The sequence below is a fragment of the Micropterus dolomieu genome, linkage group LG14 (genome assembly GCF_021292245.1).
Source record: "Micropterus dolomieu isolate WLL.071019.BEF.003 ecotype Adirondacks linkage group LG14, ASM2129224v1, whole genome shotgun sequence".
Lineage (NCBI taxonomy): Eukaryota > Metazoa > Chordata > Actinopteri > Centrarchiformes > Centrarchidae > Micropterus > Micropterus dolomieu.
In genome coordinates, this window is record NC_060163.1 from 27376654 (window position 1) to 27397685 (window position 21032).

At 46.0% G+C, this 21032-nt stretch overlaps 3 protein-coding genes across 3 annotated transcripts in view; 1 reads left to right on the top strand and 2 right to left on the bottom strand.

The window, feature by feature from the left end:
• Nucleotides 1–1908, bottom strand: part of LOC123983565 (interferon-induced protein with tetratricopeptide repeats 5-like) — a 5731-nt gene extending 3823 nt beyond the window's left edge. Inside the window, exon 1 of the mRNA XM_046069822.1 lies at nucleotides 1803–1908. Coding sequence (XP_045925778.1) covers nucleotides 1803–1908 — 106 coding nt within the window. The remainder of the gene's footprint in view (nucleotides 1–1802) is intronic.
• A 773-nt stretch (nucleotides 1909–2681) lies between these two features.
• Nucleotides 2682–11776, top strand: stambpl1 (STAM binding protein-like 1). The gene is made up of 10 exons (XM_046069824.1): nucleotides 2682–2941; nucleotides 3023–3098; nucleotides 4398–4493; nucleotides 5285–5500; nucleotides 5604–5754; nucleotides 5847–5971; nucleotides 6397–6534; nucleotides 8438–8550; nucleotides 10114–10213; nucleotides 10396–11776. The coding sequence occupies exons 1-10, from the start codon at nucleotides 2682–2684 to the stop codon at nucleotides 10450–10452; spliced, it is 1332 nt and encodes a 443-aa protein (XP_045925780.1). The 3' UTR covers nucleotides 10453–11776.
• A 1681-nt stretch (nucleotides 11777–13457) lies between these two features.
• Nucleotides 13458–19830, bottom strand: acta2 (actin alpha 2, smooth muscle). Its single transcript, XM_046069668.1, has 9 exons — nucleotides 19680–19830; nucleotides 17076–17255; nucleotides 16053–16181; nucleotides 15845–15955; nucleotides 15212–15296; nucleotides 14960–15121; nucleotides 14689–14880; nucleotides 14407–14588; nucleotides 13458–14316 (listed from the first exon to the last, which is right to left on the bottom strand). The coding sequence occupies exons 2-9, from the start codon at nucleotides 17202–17204 to the stop codon at nucleotides 14173–14175; spliced, it is 1134 nt and encodes a 377-aa protein (XP_045925624.1). The 5' UTR covers nucleotides 17205–17255; nucleotides 19680–19830; the 3' UTR covers nucleotides 13458–14172.
• Nucleotides 19831–21032: the final 1202 nt, after the last annotated feature.

The following is a 21032-nucleotide window of genomic DNA, read 5'->3' on the forward strand; positions in this document are numbered from 1 at the left end:
TGTGTGTGTGTGTGTGTGTGTGTGTTTCTGTGTGTGTTTGCTGTAGATAAACAGGGAGATGTGAGACCTTCAAATTAAAAGCCCACATCTTGTCTCTGTAAAATGAAACATTTACTGAGTCACTCACAGCTTCTGCTGAACTGATGTAACCAGTGTGTGTGTGTGTGTGTGTGTGTGTGTGTGTGTGTGTGTGTGTATCTTGATATAGATCGATAATTAATATTATCTATAATTAACACGTAATGCACAGCAGAGCCCAGGGCAGGTAGTTTATTAAATATCATGAATTCTCATTAAATGATGACGTTAAGTGTGATTTATACTTCTGCGTTGAATCGACGCCGTCGCCTGACCTGTACTTCCTCAAAATTGTAACTACACGTCGAGGCGACGCGGACTATAAGCACTGTGATTGGTCGGCTGGGTTGCCTCGCAATGCCTCCGAGCAGACAGGAAGTGCCACGTACTTTGAAGTAACTTCTACTAGTGGCCAAACCAGCGGCTGTAACACGATGGATCAATATAGGAGCGAAATGACTCGTTTCACTATCAGAAGGAGATCCATTCGGTCAAGAACATTTGAAAAGCCTGTAACAGCTGCACGTTTATAATTTTACCTCCATTCACGTTAGCTACGCCGTAGGCTACGCACGTAGACCCGACGCAGGAGTATAAATTAAACTTTAGTCTTGTGATATTCTGCCGTTTCTCTGGACCGGTCAGAGAGAACACAGATCTGTGGCAGAAAGTCTGCTGAAACACAGGAGCTGTTAAAGTCCAGGAGTTTCTAACTGAATTAAATTAATTCATGTCTCACGGAGGTGAAAAGGAGCCACGGTTACATTTATAGATGTCACTTCCCTAAACAGAGACACAAAGAGGAGGGACGGCTAAATCCTGACTCAGCAGATATTAAAGACGTTGATCTACAGCAGAAACAGACCTGAGAGCAGCACTGAGTTAGACTCTGTTACAGTTTCCTTTACAGAAACATTTCCACCAGAAACTGATGCAGAAGGTTTGACCAGAACGCAGGAAATGAACTTTTTAATGCTCAAAGAGTTCAAATAATTCGGCTTGATTTCGTAAAAATAATTCAAAATCTGGTCCGGTGAGCGGAGTGTCTCGTCACGCCCTAATATGTAAACACACAGTATATAACACGTTACTAACGAACCACTGCTTAGGAATCAATCCGAACATCTGACGCTCAGAGAGAAAGACAAAAATAATAGTTTTTTTGGTCAAACACTTGTCTTATTTTGGTAGTTTTGTCCATCATTTCCTGTCTCTCAGTAATAATACATACCAATCTAAAAGTGTCAAAATAAGAGTCACGGTGGAGGAACTTTTATTAGGATGATTATTCTATGCAGGGAGAAACTAACATACAAATATTTCAGCATGTTTAATAAAATAAATGTTTTCTTTATCTTTCCTCCAGTTTCTTCTTCTCTCCCGTCTTTACATCCACCTACCCTCCCCCACTCACACTTTCACACCTCTGTTATTTATATATTTATTTTATCTCGTGAATGGCGCCTGGTGAATAGAAAGCGGCAAGTGGACAGAGGACAGTTTGTCTCTTATGCAGATGAGCTGTGGAACAAACGCTGCATTCAGGCTCCCAGCAGAGACGTAAATCTGAGTTTCAGTTGCCAGATGTTTGATGAGGTCTCTGAGATTCAGTGAGGATCTTCTGTAAAGAAGATGTTGAGACAGATTTAATCTGATTATCAGAGGTGGAGCCACAAACATTGGATCCTACATTTCCCATGATGCACATGCACCACATGCTTTGCCTGAGAGTGCATTCCAGTTGTACTGAACTCCCAACTCAGGTTTTACAAAATTCCCAGCTCCGACCTCCATCCTCTGAGGTAAACTGAAATCGCCGTGAATCCACATGTCTGGACTTTGGTCTTCACGGGTTCCTGGGAAGTCAACGAATGTGGAGGCCGCTTTCAAATTATGTCCACATGGGACCTCAAGTGGACTTTCTGTGAGAGTCCACCTGGGGAGACTGCACAGAATACCCATAATTCATTTCAAAGTTATCAAAGAAAGGAAATAATCAAAATAATAATAATCAGAACAACAAGTTCCGGGCCTGAAACACCTGTAGGAAGAGGTGTGGACTCGAGTCACATGACTTGGACTCGAGTCAGACTCGAGCCACAAATATGATGACTTTAGACTCGACTTTGGCTTAAACACCAGTGACTCGTGACTTCACTTGGAGCCCTCTGAGTCGAGCTGACTTGACGCCCTCCCAAATATAAATGTTCATTTTAATAAAAACTCATCAACACTTCATTGGTGTAGAGCAGATCAAAGTTTAGGACTTAAGACTTGACTTGGATCTGCCTGTCTGGACATGATTGCTTGAGACTTACTGGTCCTCTGGCTGTGATTAATAGACTCTGTAGAGACTCTCAGCTGGTTGGTTCTCTGTTCGGCTGCAGCTTCCTTTCCTGCTTCACTCTCAGAGCTTCGTTTAAAAAGCTGCAGAGTCAGTCAGAGAGTAGCTGCTGAAGATTTAGTTGCTACAGAGCCAGATGTTTCCCTCCGGAGCTGCTGTAGACCAAACACAGAGCTCAACATGTCGACATGTCAAAGGTCCTGTTGATAAGCATTAACGTGGTCGCTGCCCTCGGCAGAAACAGGCGCAGTGAGGTGTGATGTCTCCTTCCTGTCTGAACCGTGTGTTTCTCGTTGTGCAGAAGAAGCTGGCGGCAGAGCCCGACTACACGGACGTGTCGTTGACGGCGGCGGAGCGCGTGCGGGCGCTGGGGAAGATGGGATGCAGCGTGGAGATCAACGAGGACATCGCGCCGAGGCGCTACTTCCGCTCCGGAGTGGAGATGGAGCGCATGGCGGCGGTTTACCTGGAAGAGGGCAGCCTGGAGAACGCCTACGTCCTCTACACCAAGTTCATCACGTGAGACACTGAACACATCAGGACAGCGCCGTCCATACCCCCCCCCCCCCCGCTCTGTCTGTAACTGCTGTGTGTGTTCAGTCTGTTTGTAGAGAAGCTGCCCGGCCACAGAGACTATCAGCAGTGCAGCGTTCCAGAGAAGCAGCTCATCATGAAGGTGAATATATTGATTACTGGGGAGGAGGGAGGCGTCTCTGTGTGCAGCTACATCTCAAACCACCGACCTTTGAGCCCTGTGAGGCCGCAGACAGGTGAAAGGTCAGAGAGGGTGGAATGTTTACTGTGTTCATCAGCTTCGTTTAGCGTGTTAGCATGCTAACATCAGTTCTGCCCGTATTTGGTTGGAAATCAAAGTGTTGACACGTTGACCTGGTGATGGCACTAAAAGTCAGAGGAAGTTGTTACAGTTTATCCTGAGGGGGTACCTGAAGGTCTGAACCACATGAGAACACCACATCCAGCTGCTGGTGCTCAGTCTGGAGTAAAGTAGAGGAGCGACTGAGAGACAGACATTAAGGCTGGGGTCAGTAACGTCGGAGAAACCAGCAGATGTTGAAAGTGTCCTACAGAAAAATCCCTTCAGGCGTCCTTCCCAAGCCACGCCCCCAAAACACGTCTTCATGCACAGGTAGTGCACGAGCAGAGAGGGTTTAACATTTATTGACCAACTTTGACGGGCTGGAGCAGATCTAACATGACAGATACCAACGACGTCAGTGTGACAAGTCAAAAAGTTAGGGCTTTGACAAGCAGAGCCGGTCCCAGACCAGCAGAGCCGGCCTCCAGACCGGCAGAGCTGGCCTCCAGACCAGTAGGGCCAATCCCAGACCAGTAGGGCCAATCCCAGCCCAGTAGAGCCAATCCCAGACCAGTAGGGCCAGTCCCAGACCAGTAAAGCCAATCCCAGACCAGTAGAGAGGGCCTCAAGACCAGCAGAGCCGTCCTCAAGACGGGTAGAGCTGGCTTCCAGACCAGTAGAGCCAGTACCAGACCAATAGAGCCAGTCCCAGACCAGTAGAGCCAGTCCCAGACCGGCAGAGCCGGCCTCAAGACGGGTAGAGCCGGCTTCCAAATCAGTAGAGCCGGTTCCAGACCAGAAGAGCCGGTCTCCAGCCTCTGGAGTCCTGAATGCTTCTTCACACCTGGTGAACCTGCAGACCTCCTGTCCCCAGTTCACTAAACTACAGCTCAGGTCCAGTCCAGGACTCTGGTGCTGGCCTACAGAGCAGTGAAGGGAACTGGTGCTCCCCCAAATCCTGGTCCAACCTTCCTGTTGAATCAGAATGTGACGTTTTTACAGACGGTTGCCACGTGAAACTCTGACAGGTGCTTGTAGCTGTAAATGTCTGCAGGTACTGATGCTACAGGGGGGAGTACTACATGTGTAATAGTAATACTTGTAGTGGTATTAATACATAATGTAGTTTTAATATTTATACTGTGTTTATCTCCATAGAAACTTAAGGAAGTGGCGTTTCCTCGTAAAGACGAGTTGAAGAAACGTCTTCAGGAGAAATACAGCAGGGAACACAGCGAGTACCTCAGAGCCCAGGTGTGTGTGTGTCGTCCAATCAGATCGCATCATGTGTCCGATCAGCTGTTAATCAGATTAGATGACAGGTTTATTTCTGTCAGAGCTCTCACACACAGGCAGGCAGCTGTCAGTTTATCTGCTGATATCCCTGAATATTTATTATTATATTGAGCTTTTCTACATGAACACCTGTTGAGAGGAGGTCTGGTGCATTATGGGTATTATCCAGTGGAACGGACTGTACATGGTGAGTAGATCTTGAAACTTTAGCTTGTTTATAACCTGACCAATCTTAGCTAGAGCTGATGTTTGCTTTGGAGATGGGTTGTAAACATCACATTAGCTTAATGCTACTACAGCATAGCTAGCTCCCAGGCTCCCACGAGCTACTGTATCAAGCTAGCAACAAAGCTACTTCATCAAAACTAACTGCCTCCCCAGCTAAAAACAAATCTCCTGAGCCACGTGTGACCGCTGACTGGACTGTTGGTGGTGATAACGTAGAATGTTCTGGACTTAGCAGAGTAAACGTCCCATAAGATGTAGGAGGTGCCTGGAAAGACACGTCTAATTGGCTTGGATGTCTCTGGGGGCAGGGCACAAATCAGAGTTTAACTGACAGGTTTGGAGCCGGTCATTTGGGAGTCAGTAGACATGGAGCCGTCACGGTAATCCGGACGATGCTCACATTCACGTCGGACAAAGTGCCCCCATTGTCGTTCGTGTCATCTCCTGTAAGTCGGACGCTTCACCTTTAAACAGTCACCTTCAGCAGACGGACCTGATCATGTGACTTCCTGTTTCCTCAGAGCCAGGCAGTGGTGGTGGATGGCTGTGGCCAGCAGCTACAGCGGCTCTCCCTATTGGACGAGGACAGGAGGCGGTTCCTGCTGTTGGAGGAGGAGCGGCAGCGAGTCGCCGCCCTGCGACGCATGCAGATCGAATCAGAACAGTTTCGCTACTTCGAGGACCAACTCAGGCGCCAAGAACTGGCCAATAGGAGAGGAGAGGAGGCGGAGCAAAAGGTGACCCACTTTACTACTACTCTCAGTGAGCAGTTGTAGTATTAGTACTGAGTGGTATCACTAGTGTTAGTATTATATATGCAGTGACATGTTTCTCCTTTAGGTGGGGACCAAAGTGCCTGAGGTGATGGACGGCTCCTGTCTGTCTCAGCAGCCAATCAGAGACACTGTACGATCTCAGGGGGGGGATCCTCCTAGGATCAAACCGCCAACTCCCGTCAGCCAACCAGCTTCCACGCTGGCTGGAGTACACAGTGAGCACACACACCTGTACCTGTACCTGTGTGTGAAGTTTAGTTTATCATTGACCTGTGTGTTCCTGTGTATGTTTGTTTCGTGTGTGCAGGTCAGAGGGTGGAGGGTCTGAGGCGGGTGGTGATTCCCAGAGATCTGACGTATCGTTTCCTCCTGCTGGCCGACTCCAACACAGCCAGAGGAATAGAAACCTGTGGAGTCCTCTGTGGACGACTGGTGAGGCTGCTTACACCTAACACTGGCTGATTACTGCTTACTGGCTGTTTACTGGCTGTTTGCTGTTTACTGGCTGTTTGCTGTTTACTGGCTGTTTGCTGTTAACCGGCTGTTTGCTGTTTACTGACAGTTTACTATTTACTGGCCATTTACTGTTTACTGGCTGTTTACTGTTTACTGGCTGTCTACTAGCTGTTTACTGGCTGTTAACTGGCTGTTAATTGGCTGCTTGCAGGCTGCTTGCTGACTGTTTACATGCTGTTGGCTGTTTCCTGGCTGTTTACTGGCGGTTTGCTGACTGCTTGCTGACTGTTTACTTACTGTTTGCTGACTGTTAACTGGCTGCTTGCAGGCTGCTTGCTGACTGTTTACATGCTGTTGGCTGTTTACTGACTGTTAACTGTGTGAATGTCTCTCGCTCTCAGACGCACAATGAGTTCATGCTGACTCACGTCGTGATCCCGAAACAGTCGGCTGGGCCGGATTTCTGCGACATGGAGAACGTGGAGGAACTGTTCAGCTTCCAGGACCAACAGAACCTGCTGACGCTTGGCTGGATCCATGTACGACTACACGCCAAACACACAAGTTAAACACACACTTCCCTGACCGGGGAAACGAAACAGCTCCATGGCATCTGAGCAAACTGACTATGTGATCGTTAGCTCCAGAACATTTCAATATGTGGACCTTGACTTGTGATTGTTTGGCCAACAGCACACCAGCTTGTTTCCTTGTGAGGACTTTCCTTACATTCATTTCTTTGGCAGTATTTTTTTAATGGTAACGGGTCAGTTCACTCAAATGAGATGTTTCAGAGACCGATTTCTTTTGACCTCTAAACTAGATTTTAAATTGTTTTAATCATTAATAAATCTGCAGATTGTTTTGTCAGGAAACCTGATTTAGTTTATTTTCAGTGTGCTATAATAACTGACAACAAAAAAAAATGAAATACTCACATTTAAAAACCTGAATGCAGAAAATGTTTGGTGTCTTGGCTTCAAAATTCATTTTCAACTAAGGTCCCCACAGCGTCAGTGAGCAGTCAGGTTTAGGTCCCCACAGCACAAGTGGGCAGTCAGGTTTAGGTCCCCACAGCCTGAGAGGGCTGTCAGGTGTCGGTCCCCACATTGTTATTGAGTATTCTAGTTTAGGTCCCCACAGCACCAGTGTGCAGTCAGGTTTTGGTCCCCACAGCGTGAGTGGCCAGTCAGGTTTTGGTCCCCACAGCGTGAGTGGCCAGTCAGGTTTTGGTCCCCACAGCGTGAGTGGCCAGTCAGGTTTAGGTCCCCACATTGTTAGTGAGCAGTCAAGTTTAGGTCCCCACAGCACAAGTGGGTTGTCAGGTTTAGGTCCCCACAACATGAGTGGGCAGTCAGGTTTAGGTCCCCACAGCACAAGTGGGCATTCAGGTTTAGGTCCCCACAGTGTGAGAGGGCTGTCAGGTTTAGGTCCCCTCTTAGGACCCCCCCATTGTTAGTGAGCAGTCAGGTTTAGGTCCCCTCAGTGCGAGTGGGCAGTCAGGTTTAGTTCCCCACAGCGCGAGTGGGCAGTCAGGTTTAGGTCCCCACAGCGCGAGTGGGCAGTCAGGTTTAGGTCCCCACAGCGCGAGTGGGCAGTCAGGTTTAGGTCCCCACAGCGCCTGTGGGCAGTCAGGTTTAGGTCCCCTCAGCGCCAGTGGGCAGTCAGGTTTAGGTCCCCTCAGCGCCAGTGGGCAGTCAGGTTTAGGTCCCCACAGCGCGAGTGGGCAGTCAGGTTTAGGTCCCCACAGCGCGAGTGGGCAGTCAGGTTTAGGTCCCCACAGCGCGAGTGGGCAGTCAGGTTTAGGTCCCCACAGCGCGAGTGGGCAGTCAGGTTTAGGTCCCCACAGCGCGAGTGGGCAGTCAGGTTTAGGTCCCCACAGCGCGAGTGGGCAGTCAGGTTTAGGTCCCCACAGAGTGATAAAAGACAGAGCTATACAAAAAAATGTGCCCGCTAATCACACACCCCTTGAAAAATGACCTCCACTGGACTTTTTCTTCCCCTTCATTTGCATGATCAAATATCACCATGGCAACTGTGCCTGGTGGAGCAACAGATGGGAAGAGAGAGGGACGGAGATAGGAACAGACGGACAGAGGTCTCACTCTGCAGCACGGTGCTGTAACATTAATCTACGAACACAAGATGTTTTAGTGTCATCCTCATATTTCACTTTTCAGACATTTCTCTAGAGGATGAGAAGTTTTTCTTACCACCAAAACATCAGAAAATGTTATAAGAATGATAAATGAGGTTGGAAACATAACATTTAACAGATTTAACAGCGTCATTGGGAAGTCAGGCCTGAGTCCTCACAATATGAAATAAACGGACACACAGCATATCTAAACATCTGTGGGGTCCTCACAGGGTTGGTGGGCAGTCAAGTCCGAGCCCTTCCACCTGTTTGTGTTGTTCAGTTATTGGCTTCTCTGTGTTCAGACTCATCCCACTCAGACGGCCTTCCTCTCCAGCGTTGACCTCCACACTCACTGCTCCTATCAGCTGATGCTGCAGGAAGCCATCGCCATCGTCTGCGCTCCCAAACACAATGAGTAGGTCACAGCGTACACACACGCACACACACACACACAGATGCACTGTAAACCACATTTCCCACAAGGCCTTTCATCAAAATGCCCAATGACGTAACACAAGGTTGTTTTAAGCAGAGATAATTTTCAGCATCAGCGTTTCTTCTTTTCCGGATGGCATTGTTGAAAAGGTCACTCTAGAAGAAAGTTGTATTCTTAGCATCTGATAAATTCGGTGCCGACGGGAGATTTTCAGTATTTATTCGATCCCCATCATTAGTTTACAACAAATTATGTATATGTTATGTATAGCACCTTTATGTGTTTTAGCCAGGGGGGGGCGGGCGGGTAAGGAGGGTGGGGGTTAGGGGGTGGTGGTGTAGAGGCACACTGCCATGTTCCTTTTAGAAGTTTTAGGCTTTTGATATTTTATAATGTTCTATGCTTATTGTTTGTTTTGATGTTTTTATGTATGGATTGCCGAAAGTCTCCTGTCTGCACAAAAATTTTACCCTCGGGTACTAATAAAGACACCATGACCTTGACCAAATTAAACAAAAATAGCTGCCTCTCGTGCACATTTTTTGTTTAACAGCAACTAGCAGCTGGGTTTGGGGTCCCAACATGCATGACTTATGCTTGAAGCTTGAAGAACCACTTTTATCATATTTATGGGCCAATAGCAAGCTTGGAAAAGTACCGGAAAGTTAAATGCCCCAATTAGTTATTCATAAATCAATGAGTGAACTGAATGATAACTGACTGAAAATATATTTGCATTGTAACCACAGATTATAAAGTGCAATATTTCATATTCAGCATGTGTTGTTTTGCACGTTAGCATCATTAGCATCATTAGCTTCATTAGCGTTATTGCTTGCTTGTTGGGACATCTTGGATCTGAGGATTTTAAAATCACGGAGTCCTGGAAACATTAAGCTCCTGCAAAGACGCATCCAAACGAGCACCACACCTGCTTTCAACACAGTGCATCATCTGCAAACATGAAACATACAAAACAAGACGTACAGCCGAAGAGAAAAAAAAGACAAACTACCCAGCATGTATATTAATGCAAGAAAACTAGCTAATGAGACAGCTATCGCTACCTTTACACAAAAGGTCACCATACGTTCAAACAAAACCAAGCTGCAACAAAACATGTTGCATTAATACTTACACTCGCCTCGAGTGGTGCTTCTGCCATGAAACAGCAACAGCAACCAACAGCAGCTGTGTTCAGTAGCTGTACCTGATAGGTTAATAACTTCCCTCCGGCAGTATCTCAGCATGCTATTGGTTCAACTGATATAGTTGCCTGCAGCGTTTACCTGTATATTTAACAAATCTTAAACCATTATTTTGGAAAAATGTGCAAGAATTTTGAGTTGGCAGCAAACAGAATCTGATTTTCTAAACCTAAAGCACATGCCACGGCCTGCTTCCTTTGAAACAAATGACAGGACAGAATCAGGTATAACCATCATACCTGAAGAGACTGAAAAGATAAACACCATCACTGATAGATTAACACTTCACCTGTGTGGGACTGAACCTCTAACTCTGACCCCCCTCCTCTCTCAGTACTGGTGTGTTCAGGTTGACTGGGCCGGGGATGTCGGAGGTTTCTGGCTGCAGACTGAAAGGTTTCCATCCTCACTCCAAGGAGCCTCCTCTGTTCAGCGTGAGAAACTCTCTGTTACTCTGTCAGGATCGGAGGCTGTGATTGGCTCAGCAACCCTGACCAATCAGAGCTCTCTTCTCCTAAGCTAAGCTAACCATGTTCTAGAGACAGTTTACTACATCTCGGACCATTTAACTCTCTCTCTCTCTCTGCCTGTGTCTGAATGTCTCTCGCCCTCTCAGGTGTGTAAACATGTGGTGGTGAGGGACTCAAAGATCAGCCTGCTGGACCTCAGGTGACAGACAGGAGGCGCTGTCTGTCTCTTTACTGCCGGGCTGATTGAAAACTGTGAAGTGTGAATGTGTCGTCGTGATGTTTTTCAGCATTTGACCTTTTTGAAAAAAGCATTTCAAAACTCAGTGTTCAGTTTTCTGGAAGTGCTTTGACATTTTTGTGAAATTTGTTCTAACAAATGTTTGTTTTGCTTTTGGAATCAGCTGCTGGCTGTACAAAGATATAAATCTCTATATTTTTGCTTTTATTCTTTGTGGATCAGAGTTTCTCCTGCAGTGTAAGATGTGCTGTGTTGAAGTGACGAGTGCCTTCTTATGAAAAACTAACAAACGTGAATGTTTACCTGCCTGTGTTCAGAGAACAACTCACCACTTATATTTGATATGTTTTTGCTTCATGACTTTGATCCCTAGTTTTGCATTAACTGGAGAGAACACGTGAGGTCGCCTTCGTAGGTAGAGATGAAAACAATCTTGCACAAAGCAGCAATGTCAGCGCTGTATCGTAGGCAGTCACACTGAGCCAATCAGCAGCAGCTGCACAACACAAGAGCCAATCAGCAGCAGCTACAGAACGCACAGAAAGAGCCATAGACTGTGAACAACGCCCCCTTTAGCTTCATGCTAAAGGGGGCTACATTAAACAGCATGTAAACACACCTGCAAACGTTACCTGGATCTGGATAGATGCAGTTGTGGTTCTTACTCTTCACTTGTCTGTCCATGACATACACAAGTTAGTTTACTTTGTCTGCATTCCCTATGGCATAACACAGATGCTCTCTCGTTCTTTCATGCGCTACAGACACCCTTGTATGCTAGAGACATTCTGACGTTCCCTACAGACGCTGTCTCATTCCCTACGGCGTAACAGCAGGAGGTATAGAGCGTGGGGTTTATGTTGTGGTTTATTTGTATACACAAATTAAATTTTTTTTTCTTGGTATTGAACCAAATGAACTTCAGCTGTGAAAGAGACCTACGGTACCCACAGTAATAAATGTTGTATTTTCATCTCAGAGGCCATGAAACTAATCATCGTATTATACCGTTATCTCACTTGAGTTTGCAGGCCTGAATTTACCCTTAAAAAATAAAATCATTTAATCTCAAATCTATGTTTTTCAAAGGCTTTCATTTTATCAATAAGTTATTGTCAATAACTTTGTAATAAACCCCCTGGTTCCTAACAAACCTGCTCTGCTGCTGTGTGGGGATGCAGAATGTTTTTACTTTGTGCACCAGCCGATGTTTTAATGTTCGTTGAAGATCAACTGAACAGCTGTTTTTAAACTTGTTTTTGTTAATAAAAAACCAACTGCTGCTCCGACCCGTCAGAGACGCTTCATTCTTACTGTGGTCTGTCTCTTAATCTGACTTCTTCCCTTCCTGCTGGAAGCTTTTGTTGTTTTCATTTCAACATAAATTTACTTTATCCTGCTGTATTAAATAATAAATAGCATATTAAGTTTAGATTTCAAAGTAAAAGCCTGGTATTATTAGATATTCTTTTTGTATATTTGTAAGTAGTTTCTTAAAGAGTTTTCATCTAACAAACTAGAAATAGAGCTTTTGTTTGGGACTTTATAGAGTTTGATTAAAACAATCAGTTTCAGTTCAATTTGAGTCTGTTTAATACATTATAGGTAATTATTTAAGTAAGATTGTTCTGTTCTTCAGGGTGGCACGGTGGTGCAGTGGTTAGCACTGTCGCCTCACAGCAAGAAGGTCATGGGTTCAGATCCCGGTTGCCTTTCTGTGTGGAGTTTGCATGTTCTCCCTGTGTCTGCGTGGTGCTCCGGCTTCCTCCCACCATCCAAAGACATGCAGGCTAGGTTAATTGGTTACCCTAAATTGTCCTTAGGTGTGAGCGTGAGTGGTTGTTTGTCTATGTGTGGCCCAGCGATGGACTGGCGACCTGTCCAGGGTGTGCCCAGATTGGCTCCAGCGACCCTGTACGCAGGATAAGTGGTCTTCATTTATGGCAAATACATACACGGACAGTGACAATATGTTTAAGGTGTCACAAAGCTATAAGCTAACTATAGTTTGTTAGCCAATAATAAGTGCAATTACAGCTCCTCTCAGACATAAGTCATGGGACATCTATACCGGGGACGCTGGGGACATGTTACCACCACATTTTGAAAGCATTTGTTAAAAACGTCCTAAAAAACAGCAACGTGAAATGTTAACAAATGAAAACGCCTTTAGAAAAATTTGCACAGTAAGAAAACACATGCACTGCAATTTAAGTATAGCAGAAACAACTATGCATTGTTCAAAATTAGTAACTTAAGTTAATAAAAACCAAGCTACTGATTATAAAATGACCCGTAAACGTGCTGCGATCAGTAACTTAACCAAAGAGGAGGGAAGATTAAATCATGACTAAGCAGGGATGATATTAAATAAGTTTCTCTACAGGAGAAACAGATCTGAGAGCACCACAGATTTACATTCTGTTTAATTTATTTTTAAATGGCATCCTGCCGCTGAATTTTGTGTTTCCCTTTACGTAAACATTTCCACCATAAATTGGTGCAGAAAGATTCACCAGAATGCAGGAAATTAACTGTTTAATACTCTTTACTAAAAGAGTGTTCATATAATTCAGCTTTGAAGATTTCTTCAAAATAGTGTTAAAATATCTCACTTGTTCTCATGAAACCAGTACAGCGCATTGTCTCGTTTTGTGAGCTGAGTGTCTCGTCACACCTCTAAACGTAATGTCCAACCACCACTTTTCAACACAAAGTGACGCCCTTGCACTCAGCCTACAGCTGATCAATATTCATACCCTCTTCTCAAGTTGATTCTATTTCAAAATAAGAACACACTTATCCAATCAAACCTCTGGTGCAAACAAGTGTCTGGAAATATGTGGGATTTGTCGGAAATGCAGCTGAGGTTGAAGCACTGAAAGGGTTTAAAGTGTCTCGATGAAAACACCCACAGAACTGATGTGAAGTGGACTGAACGACCTTGAAGTGACGACACAAACACAGGTATCTTGTATGAGAGCTCTTTATTGTCGTCCTGGGGCGATCGTCTGTCACTTCCACGTTAATCACATCACACACTTTCACTTTGTTGCAGGGTTCTAATGCACCGTGAGGGCACGCCTCACAGCTGTGACATCATCATACACTGTGTGACATCATCGTACACTGTGTGACATCATCGTACACTGTGTGAATGTGCTCTACTCCCCAACGACGGAAGATAACACCAGCGGGAAACATTCAAGCTTTATTCATCAAAAATAAAAACACACTTTCTGACAGTACCAACATGGAGGACGGAGGGGGTGGGGCCACAGCTGGAGAGAGGGGGAGGTGGGGGGTTAAAGATGGAGGACAAGCGCCACGTTCACAGTTTTAAGGTGAGCAGAGAGGGAGGATGTTTGAGCTGAAAATCTACAGATTTTCTGATGGAAGTTCTGAATGGTTAAAAGTTCAGTTCAGCAAAAACATCAGGAAGACGACATCACTTCCTTTTTACCAGCTGTCTGCATAAAACACTGAACTAGGAAGAGATTTTTAGCATCTCCCTAAATACCAAAAAACATCACTGGCGTCCTGCCGCTGTCGTCCCCGTGTGGATGTCTCTGTGGAGCTGATCTGGGATCTGTTAGCTCGTGCTCAGTGAGGCTAAAATAAGACGGTGCTGGAAGGAAACCGAGGAGTGGGGGGGGGGGGAAGCTGGAGACCCAGGTGGAACTTTCTAGAAACACTTGCGGTGGACGATGGAGGGTCCGGCTTCGTCGTACTCCTGCTTGCTGATCCACATCTGCTGGAAGGTGGAGAGGGAGGCCAGGATGGAGCCGCCGATCCACACAGAGTACTTCCTCTCTGGGGGGGCGATGATCTGCAGGACAGGGGATGAAACCTTGGTATTAGTACTTTTAATGCAGTATTAGAGTATTAACGCAGTATTTGCTGGTATGGTGTGTCTGACCTTGATCTTCATGGTGCTGGGTGCCAGGGCCGTAATCTCTTTCTGCATGCGGTCTGCGATACCTGGGTACATGGTGGTTCCTCCGGACAGCACGTTGTTGGCGTACAGGTCCTTACGGATGTCTATGTCACACTTCATGATGCTGTTGTAGGTCGTCTCGTGGATACCTGCCGACTCCATACCTGCAGGGCAGAGATGGAGGTGAGCGGACAGGTAGACAGACAGACGGACAGACAGGTGGACAGGTGGACAGACAGACAGTTGGACAGAGGGGTGTCTGACCAATGAAGGAGGGCTGGAAGAGCGTCTCGGGGCAGCGGAACCTCTCATTGCCGATGGTGATGACCTGTCCATCAGGAAGTTCATAGCTCTTCTCCAGAGAGGACGAGGTGGCTGCCGTCCCCATCTCGTTCTCAAAGTCCAGAGCGACATAGCACAGCTTCTCCTTGATGTCCCGCACGATCTCTCTCTCCGCTGCAGAGACACCACACACACATGTTCAGATACGCTTCATGCCGCCACGACATCACACGAACACAAGGCGAGATCATACCCGTGGTGACGAAGCTGTAGCCTCGCTCGGTCAGGATCTTCATGAGGTAGTCGGTGAGGTCACGACCAGCCAGGTCCAACCTCATGATGGCGTGAGGCAGAGCGTAACCCTCGTAGATCGGCACGTTGTGGGTTACGCCGTCCCCAGAGTCCAGGACGATACCTGGACAGACAGACAGGTAAGACAGAAGGATGAGACGAGTCGGTGCTGGATGAAGACGAGATGAACAGAGGAGGCAGAGTGTGGTCCAACCTGTGGTGCGGCCAGAGGCGTACAGAGACAGGACGGCCTGGATGGCCACGTACATGGCAGGAACGTTGAAGGTCTCGAACATGATCTACACACAAACATGAGTTTGATTAGTTCAGAAGCTGATCATCAATCAAACTGTGTCTGTAACATGAAGACCAACGTTCTCTCATGTTGTCAAAGCTAACTGCTGCTGTTTGTGCAAACTCTCAGAACTTTATTTTAAAGTGGAGAAAAGAGATGATGAAATATTTCAGTTTATCTGTCTTTAAGGAGTAATGTGAATGTCCAGAGTGATCAGTCCTGCACTGATCAATATTACTAAGCATTAATCTCTTCTTGCACCTGCAGGCAGAACTGAGGTAATACCTGCTCTCTAGCTGCTAACGATGTCACAGCGAGTCTCTGACTCTAAAATCTGTCTATCATATGTTAAATATTGATGAGTGGAACTAAAATGATTGAAAAGTTTAAATGATTTTAAAAATGTTAGACTGTATCACATGATGTGATTTCTCCTATGTCTGGGCAGCACACAGCGTCGTATCATGTGGTTTAGTGTTGAGTACTGCTGTGTACTGTAGTGTAGTGTGCTGTAGTATAATGCTGTGTGGTACTGCAGTTCTGCAGTAGTACCTGTGTCATCTTCTCCCTGTTGGCTTTGGGGTTGAGGGGAGCTTCAGTCAGCAGGGTGGGATGTTCCTCTGGAGCTACTCTCAGCTCGTTGTAGAACGAGTGATGCCAGATCTGACCAATCACAGAGCAGATAATGATCAGTTACTGATCAGAATCATTGATAATAAGTTCACGAGGATAAAGAGGTGTTTGAGTGTGAGTGAGAGACCTTCTCCATGTCGTCCCAGTTGGTGATGATTCCGTGTTCGATGGGATATTTCAGGGTCAGGATTCCTCTTTTACTCTGAGCCTCGTCCCCAACGTAGCTGTCCTTCTGCCCCATACCCACCATCACTCCCTGAGACAGACAGGCAGAGAGTGAGACAGGCCAGTGTCTACATGACAGCATCATAAAGACCAGCGTTTCAAACATTTAAAGGTAGAATTTCTGTTTAGCCCTCCGCTAACTTGAATGGGGGTAAAGTAATAACCGTGCGGCTCTTCTAGACTTTCCAAATGTTATCGATGCTACCAAGCCGACCAATCACAGTTCTTGCTGTCTGAGTTGCCGCGACATGTTGTTACATTTTGGGGAGGTGCACGTCAGGCTACAGAGTAGGGTACAATGTAGGGTACAAGTTAGGGTACAGTGTAAGGTACAGCGTAGGGTACAACTTAGAATACAAGTGAGGGTACAGTGTAAGGTACGGCATAGGGTACAACGTAGGGCACAACTTAGGATACTGGTTAGGGTACAATGTAGGGTATGGCGTAGGTTACGGAGTAGGGTACAGTGTAGGGTACGGGGTGAATCTACGGCCTAGATTTTCTTTAACTTGATCAATGGACCTCCGTCACCTCCTTTAAAAACTTCAACACTCTGAACTACAGGTTGTCGGTGGTCCACGTGGTCCCTGCCAACCGAGACCAGAGTCAGGCCAAATCCACATGATCCCCAGCCTAGTCATGGACCTGAGGTCTCATGAGGTCATTAAAGCTGCTAATAAGACAGCAGCTGGGAGTCTAGTCTAACGTGCTGATTCTGGCGAACAGATCAATACTCCTTAGTCTTTGTCAATTGATCAGGGCGTTATCGATCAGGAACTCTGTGGTCCGTCTCTCAAACACCTCAGACGTTAACTTTTTCACTATTAATCAATCAATCTATACAATTGTGTGGATTCATTGATCATGTAAACAGTGGTAACATTAGCATTAGCCTGTCCCTGTGTGTGGACCAATCAGCTGTCACCTGGTGCCTGGGCCGGCCCACGATGGAGGGGAAGACGGCTCTGGGGGCGTCGTCTCCGGCGAACCCGGCCTTACACAGACCGGATCCATTGTCACAGACCAGCGCGGTGCTCTCCTCATCGTCACACATGACTGCAGGGGGCGCTGTGGGCGAGCAACAACACTACGACACCGAGTCACACTGTGGGAGAGAGAGCGCGAGGTGATTATTGGTTATTGATAGAGACAAACTGGTTTAACTGGTGAACCTGCAGCCTGGGCTGCTCACAGAGCACACTGCAGCCTGTCACAGCGGCGTCCACATACTTTTGGACACACAGTATAAACTACAGTACGGTCAATGAAACTACAACACCCAGCGTGGAGTTACAGGAAATATCTGATCCCCACCTTCAACATGCAAATCTCCAAAAAAGGAGTTGTGAGGTTTTCACGTGACAGCAGTGACATCACTCCCCCCCTCCTCCCCCCATAATGCAACACTACTGTCCTTTACTGAATGAACAACAAAGCACTCTGGGAAAACTTCCTAATTAGGTCATAAACCAGAGTCCTGCCTGTGTTTGGTATGCTCGCTCACCCTCTCTCTCTCTCTCTCCTTCCCTGTTTCCCCCATCTTACCCCGCCTCCCCCTCTTTCTCTCCCCCCCTCTCTCCCCTCCTCTCTCTCCCTGCCCATATCCCCCACCCCCCCCCCAACAGTGAGTCTCGACCATATTTAGTCATCACATATTGAATCACATATTAATCACATGTTGGGAGCAGCAGCCTGACACAACATGGGGCTCCCTTCACCCTCAGTTTTGTCTTCTCTCTCTCTCACATTAATTATATATTTTTTTGATAGTCAATCTTGAAAAACGACCTTTTTAAATAAAAAACTCCGGCTCGTTTAAATAACGGCTGAGTAACGTTTTGATGTGAGGATATATTTCAATTATTATTAACATCTCTCAGACTCAGCCTGTCTGACTTCCTGTCTGAGGCTCTCAGCTGCGAGCCCATTGGTTCCTCCTGAAGATAAAAACTCCTCTCAGATATAAAGTTTCATGTTTAAAAAGGCATTTTACTAAACAAACTGGAGGAAATAGAGCATCTGTTGGGGACTACTTTCAGCGGTGGATAAATCCACATGTGCTGCTGTAGAGACATCAGGCTTAAAACATCACATCTAAAAGTTTAATATTAAAACTTCACTTTATATCAGAAATATATAAAATTTGAAGAAAAATGATTAAATAGAAAGTTATAACCGTCCCTTACTGAGTTACTTACTAAAATAAACCTATGATCATGTTGCTGCACTGATCAATAGTGCTGTCCCCTGCAAGCTGAACAGCATTAAAAATACTGTAGCTTCAGATCAGTAAGTCACCAGATAACCAAATAAGGACATTTTGACCATATAAAAATAATAAGATCTGTAGATCAGATCTCAAGATCTGTATTCCACTTTTCCTCCCAAAGCTTTCAGTCATGGTCAGAGTTCACTCACTCCAACCACTGATGAAGACCATGAGACGTGGCTGAAAGCTGCTGAAAAACCTCATCAGTCAATCTCACGTTAACATTTTTATCAAACTCAAGCTCAACGACCTTTTACATGTAAACAATCACACCAGGACGACAAAAGCAAACTGTTCCTCTGGGCTTCCGTACTTTAATTTGAAAATACAACAGTTAGCTTCTGTGTTTGTTAAAGGAAAACATGATAAATGTGATGTTATGATGGAGGCGGGGTTTGAATCTGCAAGCTTGCCTGCCAGTCAACACTCAGGGCAGAACACCTGTTGGATTCAACGAAACTTCACTCAGAAAATCCAAACGTGCACTCATCAGACTAAGAACGGGCCCTAAAACCTCAGCAGGTCATGCACGAGATGAAGTTCCTCAGAGAACGTCAGAGGTTCTGATTCCCTGCAGCAGAAAACCCTCAACACTAAAAACACCAAAAACACAAGTGGAGTCTGGTGTGATTCCACAAACAAGTGCAACTCAACAGAGAGGACAATAAAAGTGGAGATGGAGGAGGAGGTGGAGGAGGAGGTAAAGGAGAACTTCTCTTCAGTTAAACTGAGAGAGGAGCAGGGGGGAGGAGGAAACAACTCTTTGTTTAGCTACACTGAGAGGAGAGGAAGTGAAAGAGGAGTTTTGCAGCAAAGACACTGAGCAGACAGAAGCAGGAAGAAAAGGAGGCGAGGAGGTGAGGGGAGGGGAGATGAAGAGTACTAAGAGAGGAGGTGCAGATAGGAGCATCAAAGAGGAGACAAGAAGAAATAATGCAGGAGTCAAAGAGAAGAAGAAAAGGAGATTGTAGAGAGGGCCGGAGAGGGGAGGAGGTGCAGGAGGAGGAGAGGCACTTTAGGAGCAGACAAAACATGGTGCAAGTTTTACACTAAAGAAGGGAGAGTGCAAAGAAGGAGGAGGAAGAGGAGGTGAAAAGTAAAAAGAGGAGAGGAGGTGTGCAGGCTTTAGGAGATAAGATTCTGAATTTAATGAGAAGGGAGGAGGTGAAGTGAGGGGGCTTTGAGGAGTGGGGAACAGAGGAGGGAAGGAGCAGAGAGGATAGGTTGGGGAGGTGAAGCAGGAGGTGATGGAGGTCTTACCGTGGCAGTGCAGGGCCTGCTGGGATGTGAGGGGGGGCAGGACAGAAGTGAGAGCTGAACTGCTGCGACTGAGTTTATCAACCCTCCACCTCTTCCATCCATCCCTCCATCCCAAACATGGCCCGGCCTCCTCCCCTCCTCCCTCCTCCCTCTCTCCTTTGCTTGATTCCTTATAGGGCAGGCCCTGAGGGAAGCGGCCAATCAGACAGCTCACGGCGCCACCGGACTTTCTCTCATCATTCACTGCATTCCTCAGAGAGAGAGAGAGAGAGAGGAGGGTCCCCTAAATCAGCTGGTCCTGAGTTTGTGCCCCCCCCCCCCCCCCCCCCCCCCCAAGCCAGCAGGAGTTATTTAAACAGAAGCTAATTAACTAACGACCTCTCTAACCCAACAAAGAACAGTGCAGAACCTTGACTGAACGGAACCAGGCTGTTGAGACAAACCTGACACGCTCACTTTGTTCATCACAGGAAAATGAACCATGTGTGAAAAAGAGAAAACTGCTTCTCATAAATTACTGAGACCAAAAATAATCCAGGAGAACTTCCACACCTGCCAACATGTGAATTAGCTGCAGCTAAATCCACCCCTGCCAGCGCCCGAGGAGAACCAGAGGGACGCAGGTCTAAAAACAGTGTTATTGTTTGTTTCTTTGAATGTTTGCTGTTACTTTGGCAACATGAACATTTTTCTTTCTGCCAATAAAGATATTTCAGAAACAGACAGAGAGATGTGATGAATATAGAAGCATAAGAGAGCAACATTTAGAGGAATTCCAGATATCAAAGAACTTCAAGAAAACAATAAATAAAGAATAATCCGTCCCTCCAGGATTTCGCAGCAGCTTTTCAAAAAATTTGTGATGTTGGTTTTTTGCTCTGAAATTGTGGAAATAAGTGAAAACTGCAAAAGTAGATATTTATAACTTTAGTATTGTAGCTGAATCATTAAACAGCCCCTCCAGGACCCTGACCCTGACCCTGCATATCTAAACCAGCTGACCTTGATTCTGTCCTGCAGCTGAGCGGGATGCAGCAGCCTGTGTCTCTCGACGTCCTCCATGAGTTTCTGACGTCCTCTCTCAAAGTGTTTATCAGGAGACGGCTTCTGCTACTAGTTCTTCTTCTTCGTAAGTATCCACCATAGAGGCAAAACACTCTCTGTACATTTACATTTACATTTACTCATCTGGCACATGCTTTTATCCAAAGCGACTTTTGAGAAACAACATACAAGCATCAACAGAGCATCAAATACAGCACGAGATCTACAACTGACAATACTAGTAAGAGCTCATAGCACATATCACATCAATGGGGTAAATACCCAGTGGAAGTCAGTCAGTACAAAATA